General features: G+C 54.4%; 1 protein-coding gene across 8 annotated transcripts in view; it reads right to left on the bottom strand.

Annotated features, from left to right (window-relative positions):
• Window positions 1–15158, bottom strand: part of ITGB4 (integrin subunit beta 4) — a 34183-nt gene extending 19025 nt beyond the window's left edge. For 2 of the 8 annotated variants that reach the window (XM_054846822.1, XM_054846821.1), the window contains exons 1-14: window positions 11009–11509; window positions 6167–6258; window positions 5766–5848; window positions 5179–5280; window positions 4528–4732; window positions 3912–4008; window positions 3300–3471; window positions 2360–2623; window positions 1861–1950; window positions 1566–1688; window positions 1248–1415; window positions 890–966; window positions 524–735; window positions 136–239 (exon numbers count right to left, since the gene is read on the bottom strand). In XM_054846822.1, the coding sequence (XP_054702797.1) occupies window positions 136–239; window positions 524–735; window positions 890–966; window positions 1248–1415; window positions 1566–1688; window positions 1861–1950; window positions 2360–2623; window positions 3300–3471; window positions 3912–4008; window positions 4528–4732; window positions 5179–5280; window positions 5766–5848; window positions 6167–6258; window positions 11009–11013 (1794 nt within the window). In that variant the 5' untranslated portion in view covers window positions 11014–11509. Of the gene's footprint in view, window positions 1–135; window positions 240–523; window positions 736–889; window positions 967–1247; window positions 1416–1565; window positions 1689–1860; window positions 1951–2359; window positions 2624–3299; window positions 3472–3911; window positions 4009–4527; window positions 4733–5178; window positions 5281–5765; window positions 5849–6166; window positions 6270–10729; window positions 10824–11008; window positions 11511–11826; window positions 12007–15074 lie in introns of those variants that run through there. The other 6 variants (XM_054846817.1, XM_054846818.1, XM_054846819.1 and 3 more) reach the window with 6 other exon arrangements.
• Window positions 15159–15677: the final 519 nt, after the last annotated feature.

Below are 15677 nucleotides of genomic sequence, written 5' to 3' on the forward strand. Positions count from 1 at the left end.
CAATCGTAGACACACAGCGGCACGGGGAGTCAGCAAGGTGCCAGCTCCCAGCAGCCCTGAGCCTCGGGCATCAGGGAAATTTGCTGCAGCCCTGCCTGGTCCGGTCGTCCCTCATGCAGGCAGGGCAGGACCTACCCCTCGGCTGTCGATGCAGGTGTCGTTGCTTGTGGGACATTCACAGCCCGGACCCTCCCAGCCGCTCTCGCACACGCACACGCCCTTGGAGCAACGACCACGATCTGAGACACAAGAGGAGGAGTTACCCAGGGTCCAGTGCTGTGCTGCTCCCCTGGCCCTGTCTGTGGCTCTCCCGCTTTCTTTGGGGTGCAAAGGGGCTGCAAACAGAGTCCGCAGCATCCTCCCTGCACATTTGCAGGTGCAGGGTCCCCGCAGCCCGTCACCGGCCACTCAACCCCCCCATGCCAGAGCCACCAGCCCAGGGACACCCTGCCTGTGCCACCAGGACAGAGCAGGGCACAGTGCACGCCGCAGTTGGGGGATGCCGGCGGGGGGCTGCTCTCACCGTTGCAGAGGAAGCCGGAGGCGCGCGGGCACTGCAGGACGTCGTACTCGCAAAATTCCCCATTGAAGCGCTGCATCAGGTCCTCGGAGTAGCACTGGCACTTCCCGCACAGGCACTCGCCCCGGCCAGAGCACGGCTCCACATCCCCGGGGCGGATGCAGGCTTTGTTGTTGGGGGACGATGCTGGGGAGCAGTCACATGTGTCCCCTCGCCTGGTGGGTAGGAGATGGTGCTGAGAGAGGCAGGAGCAGAGTGCAGGACAGCGAGGTCCTAGGCAGGATGCCCCGGGCACAAGCATGTGTCACTGTGGGTCCCCGGACCCAGCAGGAACCCTGGGAGGGGTATGGAGCTGGACAAAGTCCTTACCAGCCCTGGTGGCAGATGCACTGTCCACAAATGAAGTCCCCATGTAAGCTGCACTTGGGCGAGCTAGATTCTTCTTGCTGTAAGAGAAGAAAGAAGAGACATTGCCCAATGGGCTCAGCTGCCCCCAAGACCATTTCAGGAATCAGAAAGGCAGATCAAGGGGCAAAGTTTTGCCCACAAGACTCAGCTCTGCCAAAGGACAACATGCTCTGCTTGGTACGAGCAGTGATGAAGATCTCCTTGGCCAGGCTGAGCAATGGCGAGGGGTCGAGTGGGACCCACACATGCCGACCAATGCATTCCCACCCCAGGCTGGCCTGGAGGAGGACACGTCTCTGCAACACACACCCCCACGTACCTGTTCACAAGGACACACGTCACAGATGACAGAGGCTGTGACTCTGAGGCTGTCACTCAGGGAGGTGGGTTTCACGTGGATAACTCCCTTACGGTCTTTCTCAGGGAGGCTGCAGACGTGCTGCCCGCCAATGTACTCAAGCGCCTTCACACGCATGTTGAACTTGCCCTGGAAGGAAGGGACACGCCGCAGGGGTGAGCCAGCTCTGCTGGACCACAGCTCGGCCAGACCAACCCCAGTTGAAGAAGGAAGGAGGAATGCAGTGGAGGGCTCAGCCGCTCGCACACGCCTTCCCTCCGGGGCCATCCAAGGACTTACCACTTCCCCACGGGTGATGTTGAAGGAGCCGGATTCTGTCTTTTCATACATCAAGGAGGTGAACTCTGTCTTCATGGCTTTGGGGACAAAGTCAGCCCGGATGTCCATCTTGGAGCGGATGTGCTGGGTGGCAGAAGATAAGCACAACATTGGTTTTCAGCAGTACACCTGTGACCACCCCATGGGCCTGCCTCAGAGGGGCTGCATCGTGCCTCCTGCCTGCTCTCCTGGGCAGGAGGTGCCCATCCTCTGCCTTCCCTGGGAGTGAGAGCAAAGCCTCAGAGAGCACCATTACCTCAAAAGATGTGCGGAGCAGCTCCACGATGTTGGAAGAGTCCTCCTGGAGCACCCCGATCCCAGAGATGGGGAAATACTCCTGCAGCTTCTGCAGACACACAAGAGCCTCTGAGCCAAGACTTTGAGAAACCTCCTCTAGCAATGAAGGGGGCTCTGCTTTGAGCAGGGCTTGGACCAGAAACCTCCAAAGGTCTCTTCCAACCTAAATGACTCTCCAGCAATGCGTCCCCACTGCTTTACAAGAAATAGACACCAACACAGGGACACCTCTAGCAGCCCAGATTCCTGCACCCAATAATACACCCTGAGACCTCCCATGACCCACAGCAGGCCCCCAACACACTGTGGCACCCTCCCTAAGTATCAAGGTGTTGGTTTAGCACTTGGGGTCAAGAGGTGGGAGAACACTTTCCCCTCACAGCCAAGCTGCAGGCAGAGGAACAACAGTCCTGGAGGAAAGGTAAGTCCATGTGGCACCACCACCATGGTCTCCTCACCTTATAGTAGCTGTAGGAGTGGTTGGTGACAGCAAAGATGGGGATGATGTTGTGTTGGCCCAACAGGCGCACCAGGGTGGGCACCGAAGGATAGTCCTGTTTGGTGTCATATACATAGGTGCCACTCGTGTCTAGGTGACACTGCTCATCATTTCTCGCCAGGATCCCTGCCAGGACGTTGGTACCATCAGCTTCATAGTGAAAGGCAGATTCAGTGGAGAACACTAGCAAGTGAGTGCTGTCCTTCCTCCAGCCAATCTTATCCTACAGTCGGGGAAAGGGAGAAGGAACTTTTATCTCTGTGCCCTCCAAACCACCACACAGCACTTGCAGCCGTTGGCAGGCCAGCACTGGCAGGAGCTGGAAAACCCAACGGGCAAGGCACCACCTCCACTTGGCAGCAAGTGCAACCAGCTACATGGCCCTGGGAATCCAAGTCAGCAGGTCTCCCCTTCCCCCATCTGCACCCCCAATGCATAGGATGTCTCCCAACAGCTTGGTGCCAGGCACATATATGTACAGGGGGCAAGCTCACGCTTTGCTGGACATGTTTGGAGCTGGGCTCACCCCTCAGTCAAATGGCCAAGCCCAAGCGGGCTGTTTTCCAGGCAGCAGAGTTCCACCACTGCGGGCACAAAGGGGGACAGAGCAAAGAGCACACGCAGGGTGCCCAGCAAGCAGCTCCTGTGCTGGGGATCAAACACCAGATACACAGACAGATGGTCTAAGACCTAGGAAAAATTGGGAGTGCAAACCAACTCAGCACCAGGAGCATGCAGCCAGGAGGGCGAGAACCAACTGTAGCTGACACATAACGTGGGCTCCCTGGCTGTCTCATCAGCTGCCCAGCATGCTGCTCTTTTGCTCATTAGCCAGTATCAAGAAAATCAACTCATTAAAACCAGACACACATGGCTCCTGCATTTCTGGCCACCATCACCTTGCAAACAGCCGTCTGCAGGATGGCATCAAAGCCACCCTCAGGGGCATCCAGGTTGCCAGAGATGCGCTCTTTCCTGAGCTCCTCGCTGAAGTGGTTGATGTTGCTGGTCAGGCGGATGACGTTCTTGAAGGAGAAGGGGGAGTCAGCGTTGTTCCAGGGCTCGCGCAGCCTAGGAGAGAAGAGGAGCAGGGTTTTTGCGGGATGCAGGAGCAAAGGGATGCCTGCGTGCAAGGAGAGGAAGCATGGGGAGAGCCCCCGGGGCTGGGGAGTCTCTCAAGGGAAGACATGAAGTAGAGCTGGCAAGCCATCAGCACCGACAGGTAGAAGGTATGAGGGCAGAGATGGAGGAAAAGACAAGACGTGCAATCTGTTGTGGCAGAGCAGGGAAGGTCTGAAAGCAGAGGAGGACACTGCTGGCATTGGCAGGGTGCTACAGCAAGCCCTGAGCACAGGGTGGGGAGGCCAGGGGAGACATCTGCAATGAAGGGAGAGAGGTGGATGGAGACTCTTGCACCACAGACAGTGAAGATCAGGAAAGCCACGGAGAAATAGAAGGCGCTTGCCCTCCCCTCTCTGCTCCCATCCCGGGGATCCACTGGCCTCACTCACTTCTCGGGTCTCATGTCTGTCTGAGGGGATGAGACTTTGTCCACAAACTTGCCGAATCCGATGGTGTAATTGGAGGTCAGGGCTTGCAGGAACTCCGCTGGGAGGAGAAGGGAGGGAGGAGGAGACACATGAATAAAGAGATGTCTTGAGGTCACTGCTCCAGGGAAAGAGAACCTGGACATCTTCTCCGCTGGTCAGGTCTCAGATAAGACTCCCAAACTGTCAGCTTTTAAGTTCTCTGTGCTTGGGGCTTGTCTTTTTGGGGGTAGAAACCTATACCACCTTTGCTAGACCCTTTCCAAGACTAGAGCTTCTGCAACAGCATGCACCACACCTATCGGTTCAAGATGCCAAAGCCACTGCACAGATCGACTCTGCAGGGCACCAGCCCCCACACTGGGCTGAAAGGAGAGAGCGCATGAAATCATCCCTGCAGAGCCAGGAGGGACATCCACCCGCAAAGCTGCACAAAGCAGCAATAATAAGAAACTCTAATTAAAACAGAAACCTCTCAGCCTTTCACCAGTTCCATCCCTCACAGCCATGGGCAGGAGCGAGCTGCCTGCCTTCATCAGCACAGGAGCTGGCTCCACTCTGCTCCCAGCTCTGGTCTCACCTAGGTTTTGGCCCATGCTTTTGAGGTTGTCCAGATCATCAGACATAGAGTAGGAGAAGTCCATGAGGATGTAGAGATCCACAGGGCTCTCCAAGGGCTGGAAGACATCTATGTTGAAGCTCATCTCCTCCCCAGCTCGCAGCAGCATGAGCATGCCCTGGGGGGACACCTGGGTCCTCTGCAGGGACGTGTTGATACTGAAGTTCTGTGAAGGAAGAGTAACATGAAGGGGATGGACTCCATCTCCTGTGTAGACACAATGAGGAGGAGGCAAGAGGCAGGGAGATATGTGGGAAGTGGAAAGGCAGGGATGATCACTCTCCCTTCCCTCATGCACAGCTGGGAACCGAGGCAGCCTCCCCTGTGTCCATGTGTGCCCAGCTGGGTGCCTCCTCCAGACCTTGGCATTTTGCTTACATCCGTTTTGCCTGAAAATCCACCCCAGCCCTAAGCGAGAAGGGCTGGTTGCCAACAGGTTCATCAGCTAATGAAGGGAGAGCATTGGTTTTGAGTAGACCCTACATAAAGAGCGGTCTGGACTTTGTATTTTTCCTGCTGAAGACTCTAGAGGAGGCTGCAGGACACAAAGGTCACTGGGAATGGTGGGACCCCTCAGAAGAAGCCGAGCAAGGGCTGTCTCCCAACACCCACCTGCTGGGTCTGCATCTCGCCCCTGGTGTACACGATGCTGGCCTCCCCGCAGCCGTACCGCAGCAAGTTCTCCCGCAAGTCGCAACGAGCCTCTTCAAAGCTCTGCCAAGGGGGCAAGAACAACGTTACAGCCACAGAAAGCAGCAAATCCTCCATGCAAGGGGGAAAGGCGCTTGTCAGGAAGCAGGTCCTCTGCTGAAACCATCAGTGAGCCTTTGGGAGCAGGAATGGGGCAGAGAGATGGGGACAAGTCTCGCACAGAAGAGCCAATGTCCCACAGCAGCAGGGAAATGTGACCACCAGCGAGTTACTGGGTTGTCTGGGATAATACTCTCCCTCCATCCCTTGCACACACTGTTTCAGACCTGGCACACTGGCATTTTCCGATAAACCCCTGTATTCCTGCAAGTTTGCCCCGGACTCCCCAAAGGAAACCTGCGTTTTGGTGCTTCCCATCCAGACCAGCTCTTTGCAGAGAGGAGCTGGAGCCAGAAGCTGTTCTTGCTCTCAGCTTTTTGCTAGGGGTGGTGGGATCCTCTGTCTGCAGGGTGGGAAGCAGAGTCCTGGGCTTCCCTGCAAGGTCTCACCTCATCGGTGCAGAAGGAGCAGTCCTTGTCCACTCGGATGCACTCAGTGCAGCTCTTTGCCCGGGACAGCACGCAGCGGTTACCTACCGGGAAAGAGCAAGGCGTCAGCAATGGAGAAAACCGGGCAAGCCATGGGAGGGTATGAGAAAGTCTGATCCTGTTCCCAAGGAGCCGGCGGAGGTTTTGCCTGGGTGGTTAACAGAAGCTGGCTACAAAACAGCAGTGGGATAGCAAGAGAGGGGCCCCAGCTGCTGGGGAGCTAGAAAGCAGGAGGAAAGGCACAGGACAGATCTCAGAAGGACTTATCTACATGAGGACCAGTGTTTCCAGAGCCCAAGAGTGGTGTGGACAGGGCAGCACCAAGGGGAGACCACAGACAGACATACCAGGGCTGCACTCACTTTTGCTCCTTTGACAGTGGCCGGTGGCACAGAGCAGGGACAGGAGGAGCAGCCAGGCACAGACCCGTGGCAGGACATCCATCCTCTTCCTCCTGAAACACATGGATTGCTAACTTGCGGAGAGCCCAGAGGCTGGGACAAAAAGGTCCTGGAGATGGTCGGGCAGGTCTGGCAGAGCCCCTGCCCAGCCCTGCCAGGGTGGGACAGCCCTGCCTGCCCAGAGAAAGCTGCCACCTGGATATAATCTCTGATCTCAGCAGGGCAGGGCACAAAAGCAAATCCAAGAGCAGCTCGTCCTCTGCTCGGGCATGTGCGAAAGGCTCAAAGTCCCCAGCAATGCTGGGGCAGGGCAGCTGTCATGGCACAGCACCCCTGCACCCCGGAGTCGGGGTGCCTGGCTTGACAAGTCCCCCAGGCCAGCAGGATCGGTGCAGGCAGCCAGAGCCCAGTGCCATCCACACGTGTGAGCACCGACCAGGTCAAGACCTTGCTTTTCCTGGCAGGTTAAGGTAAAAAAGAGAGGAGGAAAACAAAGTGACTGTCTACAATCTCTCCCCAAAAGCAAAACAGACCCCTCCCTTCAGCTATTTCCTATCGCACTAAGAGTTTCCAGGATGGTCAAATCAACAATAAATAGAGGGTGAGGCCTTGGGAAATGCCAGACTTGGAGCTGTTGAATGAATCCATGGTCTTGAGAGCCCAGCAGCTCCCCTCTGTCCTGTCCAGGGCAGCAGGACCCCATGCATGGGGCCAAATCCTAGAGACAGCAAACCATTCACCCTGCACCCACACATGATTTATCTGGCCATCAGAAAACTCTCAGTGCCATCCAGAAGTTGGCATTTGGACATGGTAAACAGAAGAGACAAAGCTGGAACTCGAGCTCTGTGGTTGCTGTGCTGGAGGGTGGCTCTGACTCCAGTATCTCAGTAGGGCAAGTGAGAGCAGTCAAGGCAAAAAAATCTGGTGTAAAACCACCTTTAAAGCATCTCCTTTCTGGAAGATGCAAGTGTGAAGCATAAGATGCAAACAGATTGTCCTATAGCTTCTTGCTGCCTAAGCCTTGACTCTGAAATTAATGAAGAGAACGTGAAAACCACTTAAAAACAGGGAAGGAAAATGGGAATAGTTGTTGCGTGCAGCGAAGATGTCTGAGTTCCCAGGGGGACACCCAGCACACAGACCAGTCACTTGGTGATTTGGCTACTAACAGTCTGACCTGGGCCCCAGGGAAACCCCTGGAAAGACCCGCTGTAGTATGAACAGCGTTGGATCACGCCATATCTTACATCGACCACGGAAGACAATGGAAATGCATTGAATGCATGAAGCTGAGCACTCGCAGAAATCATTGCAGCACAGGGCTCGAACCACCACAGCATCAGCCCCAGGAGATGTCTCCCTCGATGTTTGCAGTTTGTTCTCCGTGACAGTCACTGGATATACAGGTAACACACGACAAGACGTTGCTATCGCATTTATCTTGTCAGCTGTGCTCAGCAGGATTTATCACACAGTAATTAAACCCTCTGAAATGTGAGAAATATGGAAACCCTGGGGCAGCATCTCTGCGGGGGACACCCCGGGGAGCTTTGCTGTTCGTCAGGACCTGGTAGACAATATGCTGTTTTGCTTATGGGTAAAAGGTACCAGCTGACCAAGGAAATCCCTCAGCTTCCCTCCCGCAGCCCCTCAGCACAGCTCCCTGCGACACCAACCATCCCCATCTCGGGCTTTTCGCCCGTTTGGTTTGGGGGGCCCCCTGGCCAAGCCCCAGTGCTGGCTCCGAGGCCGGCAGTTATCCTCATCCCTGGACGCGCCTGTGACCTCCTTCAGCAAAAGTCCTCACGCCACCACTCGCTGGCAAATGCTGTGTCCCTCGCCACTGAGACAAGCAGGTTTTGAATTCAGGAAAGTCCCTTTTTCCCTTGCTCCGCCCCAGCAAGCCATGCCAGGCGCAGCAACCAGTGCTACAGAGACCTGGGGAGATGCCAATTAGAGGTGAGATGAAAGGGTAGGGAAGTCCTTTGAGCCCGCCAAGGGAAAACACAGCAAAAACATCCCCCCAGCACTCAGCAAATCCCATCTCCCATCATGGCAAGGGCCACGAGGAAAGGATTGACTCCAGGGGACCGGATTGCTCAGCTCACACACCCGTCTTCCAAGGCAGCCTCAAAGCACAGACCTAAATCATCTTCCTTTAATCACAAGTCAAGAGTCACCAAGGGATGGATGGACACACCCTGGGCCTTGTACACGTAGAGTGCTATCATGTCTTTTCAAGTGCTGCAATAAAAGGCCATAAAACTCAGCTTGATATTAACATTCTGTTGCCCTGTGAGCCGCAACCTCCCAGGATTTAGCTGGGCAGTTGCCAGCAGGCAGGGCGTTGGTGGCATAGAGCATCGCCGCTGCCAGCCACAGGAACGCAGCCCGTAATATTTGTGCAAAAATATGCGAGTGGCCATATCTTGATGTCAAAAATGCCCTCTGGAAGGGAAAACCTCATTTCACTTTGGAAAAGCCTCAGGGTTTTGGTTGGATTTTCATGATGACAGCAACTAAAAAAAAGCTGTTCGGTTGTGCAAAACCAGGGAACAAAGCGGAGCAGCTCCCGGCTGCACACAAACCTACCCCGTCCTGGACCACCGCTCCAGCATTTCCTCCTGGTCTCCTCCCTCTCCCCCAGCCTTTGCCCGCACCTTGGCACAGCTGACAAACCTGCTCCAGAAAGACCCTGGGACCCCCCGAGCTTGGAGAAGCCTGGGCTGGGTAGCTCATCCCCCCAAAACAGGGTATGCTCCAAAGAAACCACTGGAGCAACGAGACAGGGGACGGGGTTGGAGCAGCAGAGCTTTGTCACCCTGTCCCCTCCCCGCCTCAACCCCAGCATCTCTGTGTTCGGAAGGATGAGGCTGAAGCCAGACGTTGCCCTGGGGCAGACGAGGGAGAGCAACCAAGGAGCAGGAATGATGAGCAACAAGCCCATTGTGGGAGCCTGGCCTCAGTTGCCACACAGGGGACACCCGGCAGGCTGGGGACACAGAATTGGGAAAGCAAGGGAGATGTTCAAGCTCCCCGGTGCAGCCTTTCCTCCCTCTGCAGTGGGCATCGCCCTTTTTGTGGCTGCAGAACCCCATCCTGCCAAGGGGTGCACTGGGGTCGTGCACGATGGAGCAGGGCGCTGACGCCCTGGTAGACGGGAGGCAGCTGGGGGGAGCATCTGCCTGCCCATGTGCGCTGGGCACCACCGTGCTTGCAGCATGCTGGGGCAGGCAGACGGTGCTGATCACCATGACCAGCCTCAGCGCGGGGCTGGGGGTCCCGAGGGAGAGCTAATAGTGATGGAGGCAAAGCAGAACAGCAGCCAGGTGCCTCCCCAGGGACCCCGGTCCCGTTCCCTCCCGGGGCAGCGCAGTGACAGCCACGGCAGCTTGTGCAGGCTCAGGTCTCCTCCCAGGGCAGGGCTGTGGGTGCACGGATCGGGGCCACAACTCACGCTCCCTCCCTCTCCAGGCTACTCCCTCCCCAGCACGCACGGCGGCACAGAGCTCTGAGGGCCATGCTCCAAAACTTGGAAAATATCAAGACAGATCTCCAGAAAACCATCAAAAGCTCGACCTGCAAATCAAAGCATCACTTAAACACGAAATCATGTTTATGTTCGATTTTGTCTTCCCCATCCGTTTCCCCTCATTCCCCAGGTGTGCCTCTACGGCCGAGAGGTTCCATGCAAGTGCCACCTTTTGTTGTTTCCAGCGAGAAGGGGGATCACGGCTCCCAGGCCGAGCTCCAGACCCCAGACACGGCCCCCAACATCCCCCAGCGAAGGATAAGAGAAGCAGGACCCAGCCCAGGGACCCACACAGAGCTGCCGGGGCCAGGGAGTGGCCGACACCACCCTGTGCTGGCAAAGGGCTGGTAGCTCCGGTGCCATCGTGGGCTCGGGCAGGGGGGACCCCGAGGGGCAGAAGTGGCAGGAAGGCCAGGATCCCACCTGCACGCCAGCACGGCCCTGGGACCCTCCTGCCCACCCACCCCCCCTCCCCGCTGCTCCTGCCACATTCTCTGCTCTTTTGGCCCCACATTTCCTCTCCCTCCCCGCCATGGGCGCTCCTCGTCCCCCTTTTCCCCCACCTAACCCATCCCCGTCAGCTCCTTTGCACCAACCCTCCCATCCATCCATTCCCCTATTTCCCCTGTATTTCACATCTGCCAAATCACAAATACCCCGACACCTGCAGTTCAGCAAAGCCCACCCTGACCCCCCACACCCACTCCCCCTCGCAGGGGGTTTGCATGCCGTCACCCACTCTGCAAAACAACCTCCGTGGGTTCAGCAAGTCAGAGCCACCCGCAGCCCGGCTGATCACCAGCTCTTTCACCCATAAGAGCTTTCCCCGGGTGCCAGCTCCAAGGCACAACCGCCTTCTCCCCTGGAAGCGGGGCAGATGGCGAGGGCAACCTTTGAAACCTGTGGCAAATGGTCCCCGAAAGGCTCTGCTCTGCCTTCCCACGCTGCGGTACCCCCACCTCCACTTCACGGCTCCCCCACCCGAATACCTTTAGAGACAAAAACTGCCCCCCGCAGCCCTGGAAAGCTCCGCTTGGTCACGAGCGTTGCCCTTCCCAGGCTGCCGAGAGGCACGAGACGGTGTCCGACAGCCAAAACCAGAAGAAAAAGGGGAACAAGCAGGCAGGGAGCTGAGCCCCCCCGCTCCGTGCCCTGCCTACCTGCCTGCGCAAGGAGCCCCGTGCCTTATTTTCCCCCCTGGTTAATCAACGCAGCAAAGTTAAAGTAAGCTGGATGCTAAAGAACACAGACAAATTAATTCCACAAACCTCATTAGTGCTGGGTCTGACTCAGTGTCCAAATCCTCTGCTGCAGCCTGAATAACAGGCACCCACACACCAAGCCAAGAAATTCTTCCAAAGGCAGAGGGGGAACACGCTGCTTCGCTGCTGCAACTTGATTTCCAGCCTTGGCCTTTTCTTTTTTTTTTTTTTTTTTTTTTTTTCTTTTTCCTTTCCTCCCTCCTCTCTACTTTATGTCCCTTTTCTCTTTCCGGTTAAACGTCAACTTCCAGTCCAGCAGAGAGGGCAGGCAGCCCGCGCTCCCACATACCTCCCTGCTGATTTCTGTACCCTCCAGTCAAATATCGACTTTGTTCTCGCTCCCCTCGCCGTCCCGGAGCTGCCGCCTCTGCCTCCCGGGGGGCTGGCAGGGAGGAACGGTGGGAGCCGCAATAAATGAGATCAGATCCCAGGTGAGGATGAGCTTTATCCCAGTTGGGGAGGGAGGAGGGGGTGCCCGTGACTCAGGGGTTGGCATTCCTCCCTCGCACACCTGGACGGGCAGGCACAGCCCGCACAGCCACCCCGGACCTTCCCTCCCCCTGCACAAGCACCGTCCCACAGGAAAAGGGCTGAGTGGGTGGTGGGAAGGCGTCCGCCATGCCGAGGGTGCACAGAGGGGACTGCGGACGATGGGCAGCGTCAGCTGCTTGGCTTTGCCCCCCTCGCTGGGGGTTTCTCCTGCAAAGGTCCCACTGGCACGAGCGGGGGGTGTCACCCCCAGTGCCCAGGCAGCTCCTGGCTGAAAGATCAGGTAGGTTCCTGCCGTGACAACCACCACCCGCTGCTGAGCCCAGTCTCGGTACCTTGTTCGCAAAGAGGACGGATCCACATCCCGCTTTATCCAGGGCACGAGCACGACAGCTGACTCCTCATCTGCAATAAATCCAGCTCGTGGGTCAATGCAACCCTTGTAGCACCAGAACTGAGACCCGTCCAGACCTGCTCCTAATGCATCCTACCGCGGTCCAAGGGCACAAGGAGCAGCAATCCCACCACTGCGTTCAGCCCTTCTGCTGGGCTGGATCCAAAACCCTTTCCCCAATCAAAGGAACGGCAGAGGAGGGTTTGGAGTTCAGGTGAGGTTTGGGGTTTTTTTTTTGTCTCACAGCAACCTTTTGCTCTAAAATTGGGGCTTTGTCACAGCCCAGACCCGGTCACGCTTCCCACCGTGCAGCGTGTACACGTACCGGAGCAGATGCGATGGCAGAGGCTGCATTTTAGCTCCCTGAAAAATCCTCACAAGGAAAACTGCATCCCCTCAGCTTCAACACAAACAATAGCAACACCCAAATGAAAAAGTCGCATATTTCCTGCCTGCCTTGGAGATTAAAAATAGGAGCAGGACAATTTTGGCCTCTCTGTTATCAGTATAGCATCACAGAGGCTGCTGATCCACTCCCTAATGATGGTGACCGAGCATTGATTCAAATGAAAGTGAGGAGCAGGATTCCTTTCACTACAAGAAATAGGAAGCTCAAGTAAATGTGTGTAAACTGATTAAGCCCCAGGAAAAAGGAGGATGTGCTCGTGCCGTTAAACGCTGCAGCAAATGGGAAACGGGCAGGGGCGCAGGTGAAGATGGCCCAGGCAGTTTGTCTGGTGTTTCCTCATTTCTGAATGCTTGACTTGGCAACCTCACCGTTACCCTGGCCCTTTTGGAGATGCCATTTCCTATGTTTAAACAAAAATTCTGAAAATTAAGGGAGTGTGGTGTTGGGTTTGTTTTTTTTTTAAACCACAACAGACATTTACTACAACATGAGAGCTGGGACACGAGGCTCTGATGCTCGAGCTACGGCAGCGGCTGCTGGCAAAGAGCAGAGCGGTACCGTTGAGGGTCCCGCTCTGCCTCGGGGAGCCAAAGAGGCAGCAGACGTTGCAGAATGTTGCAGATGGAGGAAAGCTGGGCTTCAGTTGCCAAGACCAGACGGGAGCGTGTGCTGGTGCCTGTGGATGTGTCTGCTCACCTCCCCTGGTCCTCCCTCTGGTCCCATCCACCAGCAGCACCCAGTCCCATCAGCCCCAGCCTAACTCCCACCACCACAGTTCTCCTTTGTTACCATTGGGGTAAGCAATGCTTCCAGGCACTGGACTTAAAAAAGCCGATTTAGGCTACAAGCAAGAAACATATGACTAAAAAAAAAAAAAAAAATAAAAAAAATTAGTGATGGTTCCCCAGCAGGAAACCTGGAGCCAACCAGAAAAGCTTGGGAGCAGCCAGCTTCCACCATGGTATTTGGTGTCCTTGGTTTCTGGGTGTCCTCTGCTCTCCACCTGAGATGGAAGATGTTTATGTTGCCTCCTGTGAAGTATCTCTGGTCTCACCTACAGTCACTCTGCCAGCCCCAGGGCTGCCTGACACCACCTCCGTCCCCTTTGTCCCAGCAGCCTGGAGCAGCAAGGCAGGACCAGCTCCGCTCAGCATCTCCAGCTGGGAGGAGCAGCTTGGTTACTCACCATGGGTGCTGCCAGAAGAGCCAAAAAAATCCTAATTTTGTACCTTTCTTTGAGACACATCCCCCCAGTCCCTAACTTCACAGATCTCTGAGCATGTGAAGTATGAATTTTCCCAGACACTTGTAACTGGGCTGAATTTAAGCAGACATTTACAGGGCTGATAATATGCACTTCGCTAATATCAAGATGACATCATCACCAAAATTTAAGGCAACAAAGCACCAGGTCTTAGAAAAATCTCAGTAAATGGTCATAAGAATTTGAAAGGTTTTCACTTTATCTTGTCTTAAAAAAAAAAAAAAAAAAAGTTGTTTTATGGGTTGCCTTTCAGGCAACTTCAAGATACTTCTGCCAGGGAAGAAGGATACCTGGTGAGCTCAAGTTTCTGCCTTGGTTCAATACCTTGACACTTACTGCCTGCTAGTTCAGGCTTTTGCCACAAATTTGCTGTTTTAAACAGAGAATAGGGACTTTGGAGAGGAAGGATCAGCAGATTTCACTGGAGATGGCTCATAGGCGGTAGACCTCACACTTATAAATCAGTGATTTCCTGCTGTGGCAATGTGGCCTAGAAATTTTTGCCCTAGGAGTGCAAACAACTCATTTTATAGCTCGCACTAAATTATTGTTCTCTCTGCTGAGACTCCCAGTCTGAGTGCCAATTACTGATAATTACAAGTTGGTTTACAGTTAATTCTTTTCTTCTTTTTTAATGCTACGCCAGCTCGTACAGAACCTTTCTTCTTTCTATCCTGCCACCACAGTGTGCCCAGAGACAGCTGTGGGACTTTTTCTAGGTCTCTGTTGAGTAGTTACAGCCAAAATCCTGCTACTAGAGCACATTCGTTCCCTTTTTGAATTCTGTAACAACATACAGTGCAAAAAGAAAAAGAAATAGTTGATCCCATAGCTGCACTGTACACAGTATTAGCAGTATCCTGTTATCTCGCATAAATTTAAGGAATGCTTAATGATGTGTTATTAATGTACATTAATATGCACATAATTTATTGCACTAAATTATGCTTAATATAATTACCCAGGTAATTGAAAGTCAAGGATGAAAAAAGAAAAATCCTCCCTTATTCTCTTCCTTAGTCTTTCCCCTGAGAGAGCATAAATGACACGTCTGTTGTTTTGCAATGGATGTTCCTTGTCATGAACACATACCTAAAGGAAAATCTCTTTGCTGATGCCTTTTTGCCTCTGGGATCGACCAGCAGCAAGAGGTAAGTGGCCACAAAACAACACAAGAGGAAAACGTTAGTAAAGGATCCAGGATAAAACTTCAGCCTACGACAATACATCCATCCATCCAGGGAAAACAGAACTTTCCAGGGTTACATTCACATCTCACCCAGCTGCCAAAAGCCTGAAAACACACTGCTGTTGTGTTTGAAAGATTTAGCAAGGTAGCCCACCCGCCCTCCCGGTTTGTGTTGGCTGGCCCCCTACAAGACACTCAGTAGTGCGGGTGAGACTCTCGTGAGGAACCAGCCAACACAAACTGGGGAGAAGGTGGACTGTCGTCTCCTGTCATGCTCTCCAAGTGCTATGCAAAGAGGAGAGAGATTAAAAGTACCAGTAGCTTCACCTTTTATCACTGCACCGAAAGGCAGGCTTGTTTTCTTCCTAATGCTGGTCCGTACGAACATGGTAGAGGACAGACAGACAGACGCCTTCTACGTGAAAAGGCAAAACCTTGTCTTGTGAAATCCTGGTGCTTTGCTGTTTACTGGCAACCAAAAGCACAAGCCCAGCCCCAGCCAAAGACAAGTTTCAAACAAACAAAGACTAAATATTGGAAGTTATTGGTGTCCGTGGTTCTCGCTTAGAACAAAAGGAAGGAAGTGGAATATAAACAGTTCAAGGAACAGCAGCGCACGGCAAGGCTCGGAGATGGAAAACTGCCCTGTAAGAGCGATGCATGAATATGCTGGTGTAAACATTGCCCAAAAGGGAGAGGAGACTGTGGAGGAACCTCACTGCCCCTTCGTGGGTTTTGCACCTCAACAGCAATGTATGTATTTCAACATTAGACAGTCTGGGAGAGCTCTGCTGAAAGGCATCTCTCTTTCTCTGCAGGTATCAGGTCTGGGCTTTCCTGGGATCACACCCTTTAACAGGGGTGAGCAGCCCACACCCTTTGATAACTTTCTGGGCACATCGCAAAGACCATCTGTTTGAGGGGCTTCGC

The sequence above is a fragment of the Grus americana genome, chromosome 18, assembly GCF_028858705.1.
Source record: "Grus americana isolate bGruAme1 chromosome 18, bGruAme1.mat, whole genome shotgun sequence".
Classification (NCBI taxonomy): domain Eukaryota; kingdom Metazoa; phylum Chordata; class Aves; order Gruiformes; family Gruidae; genus Grus; species Grus americana.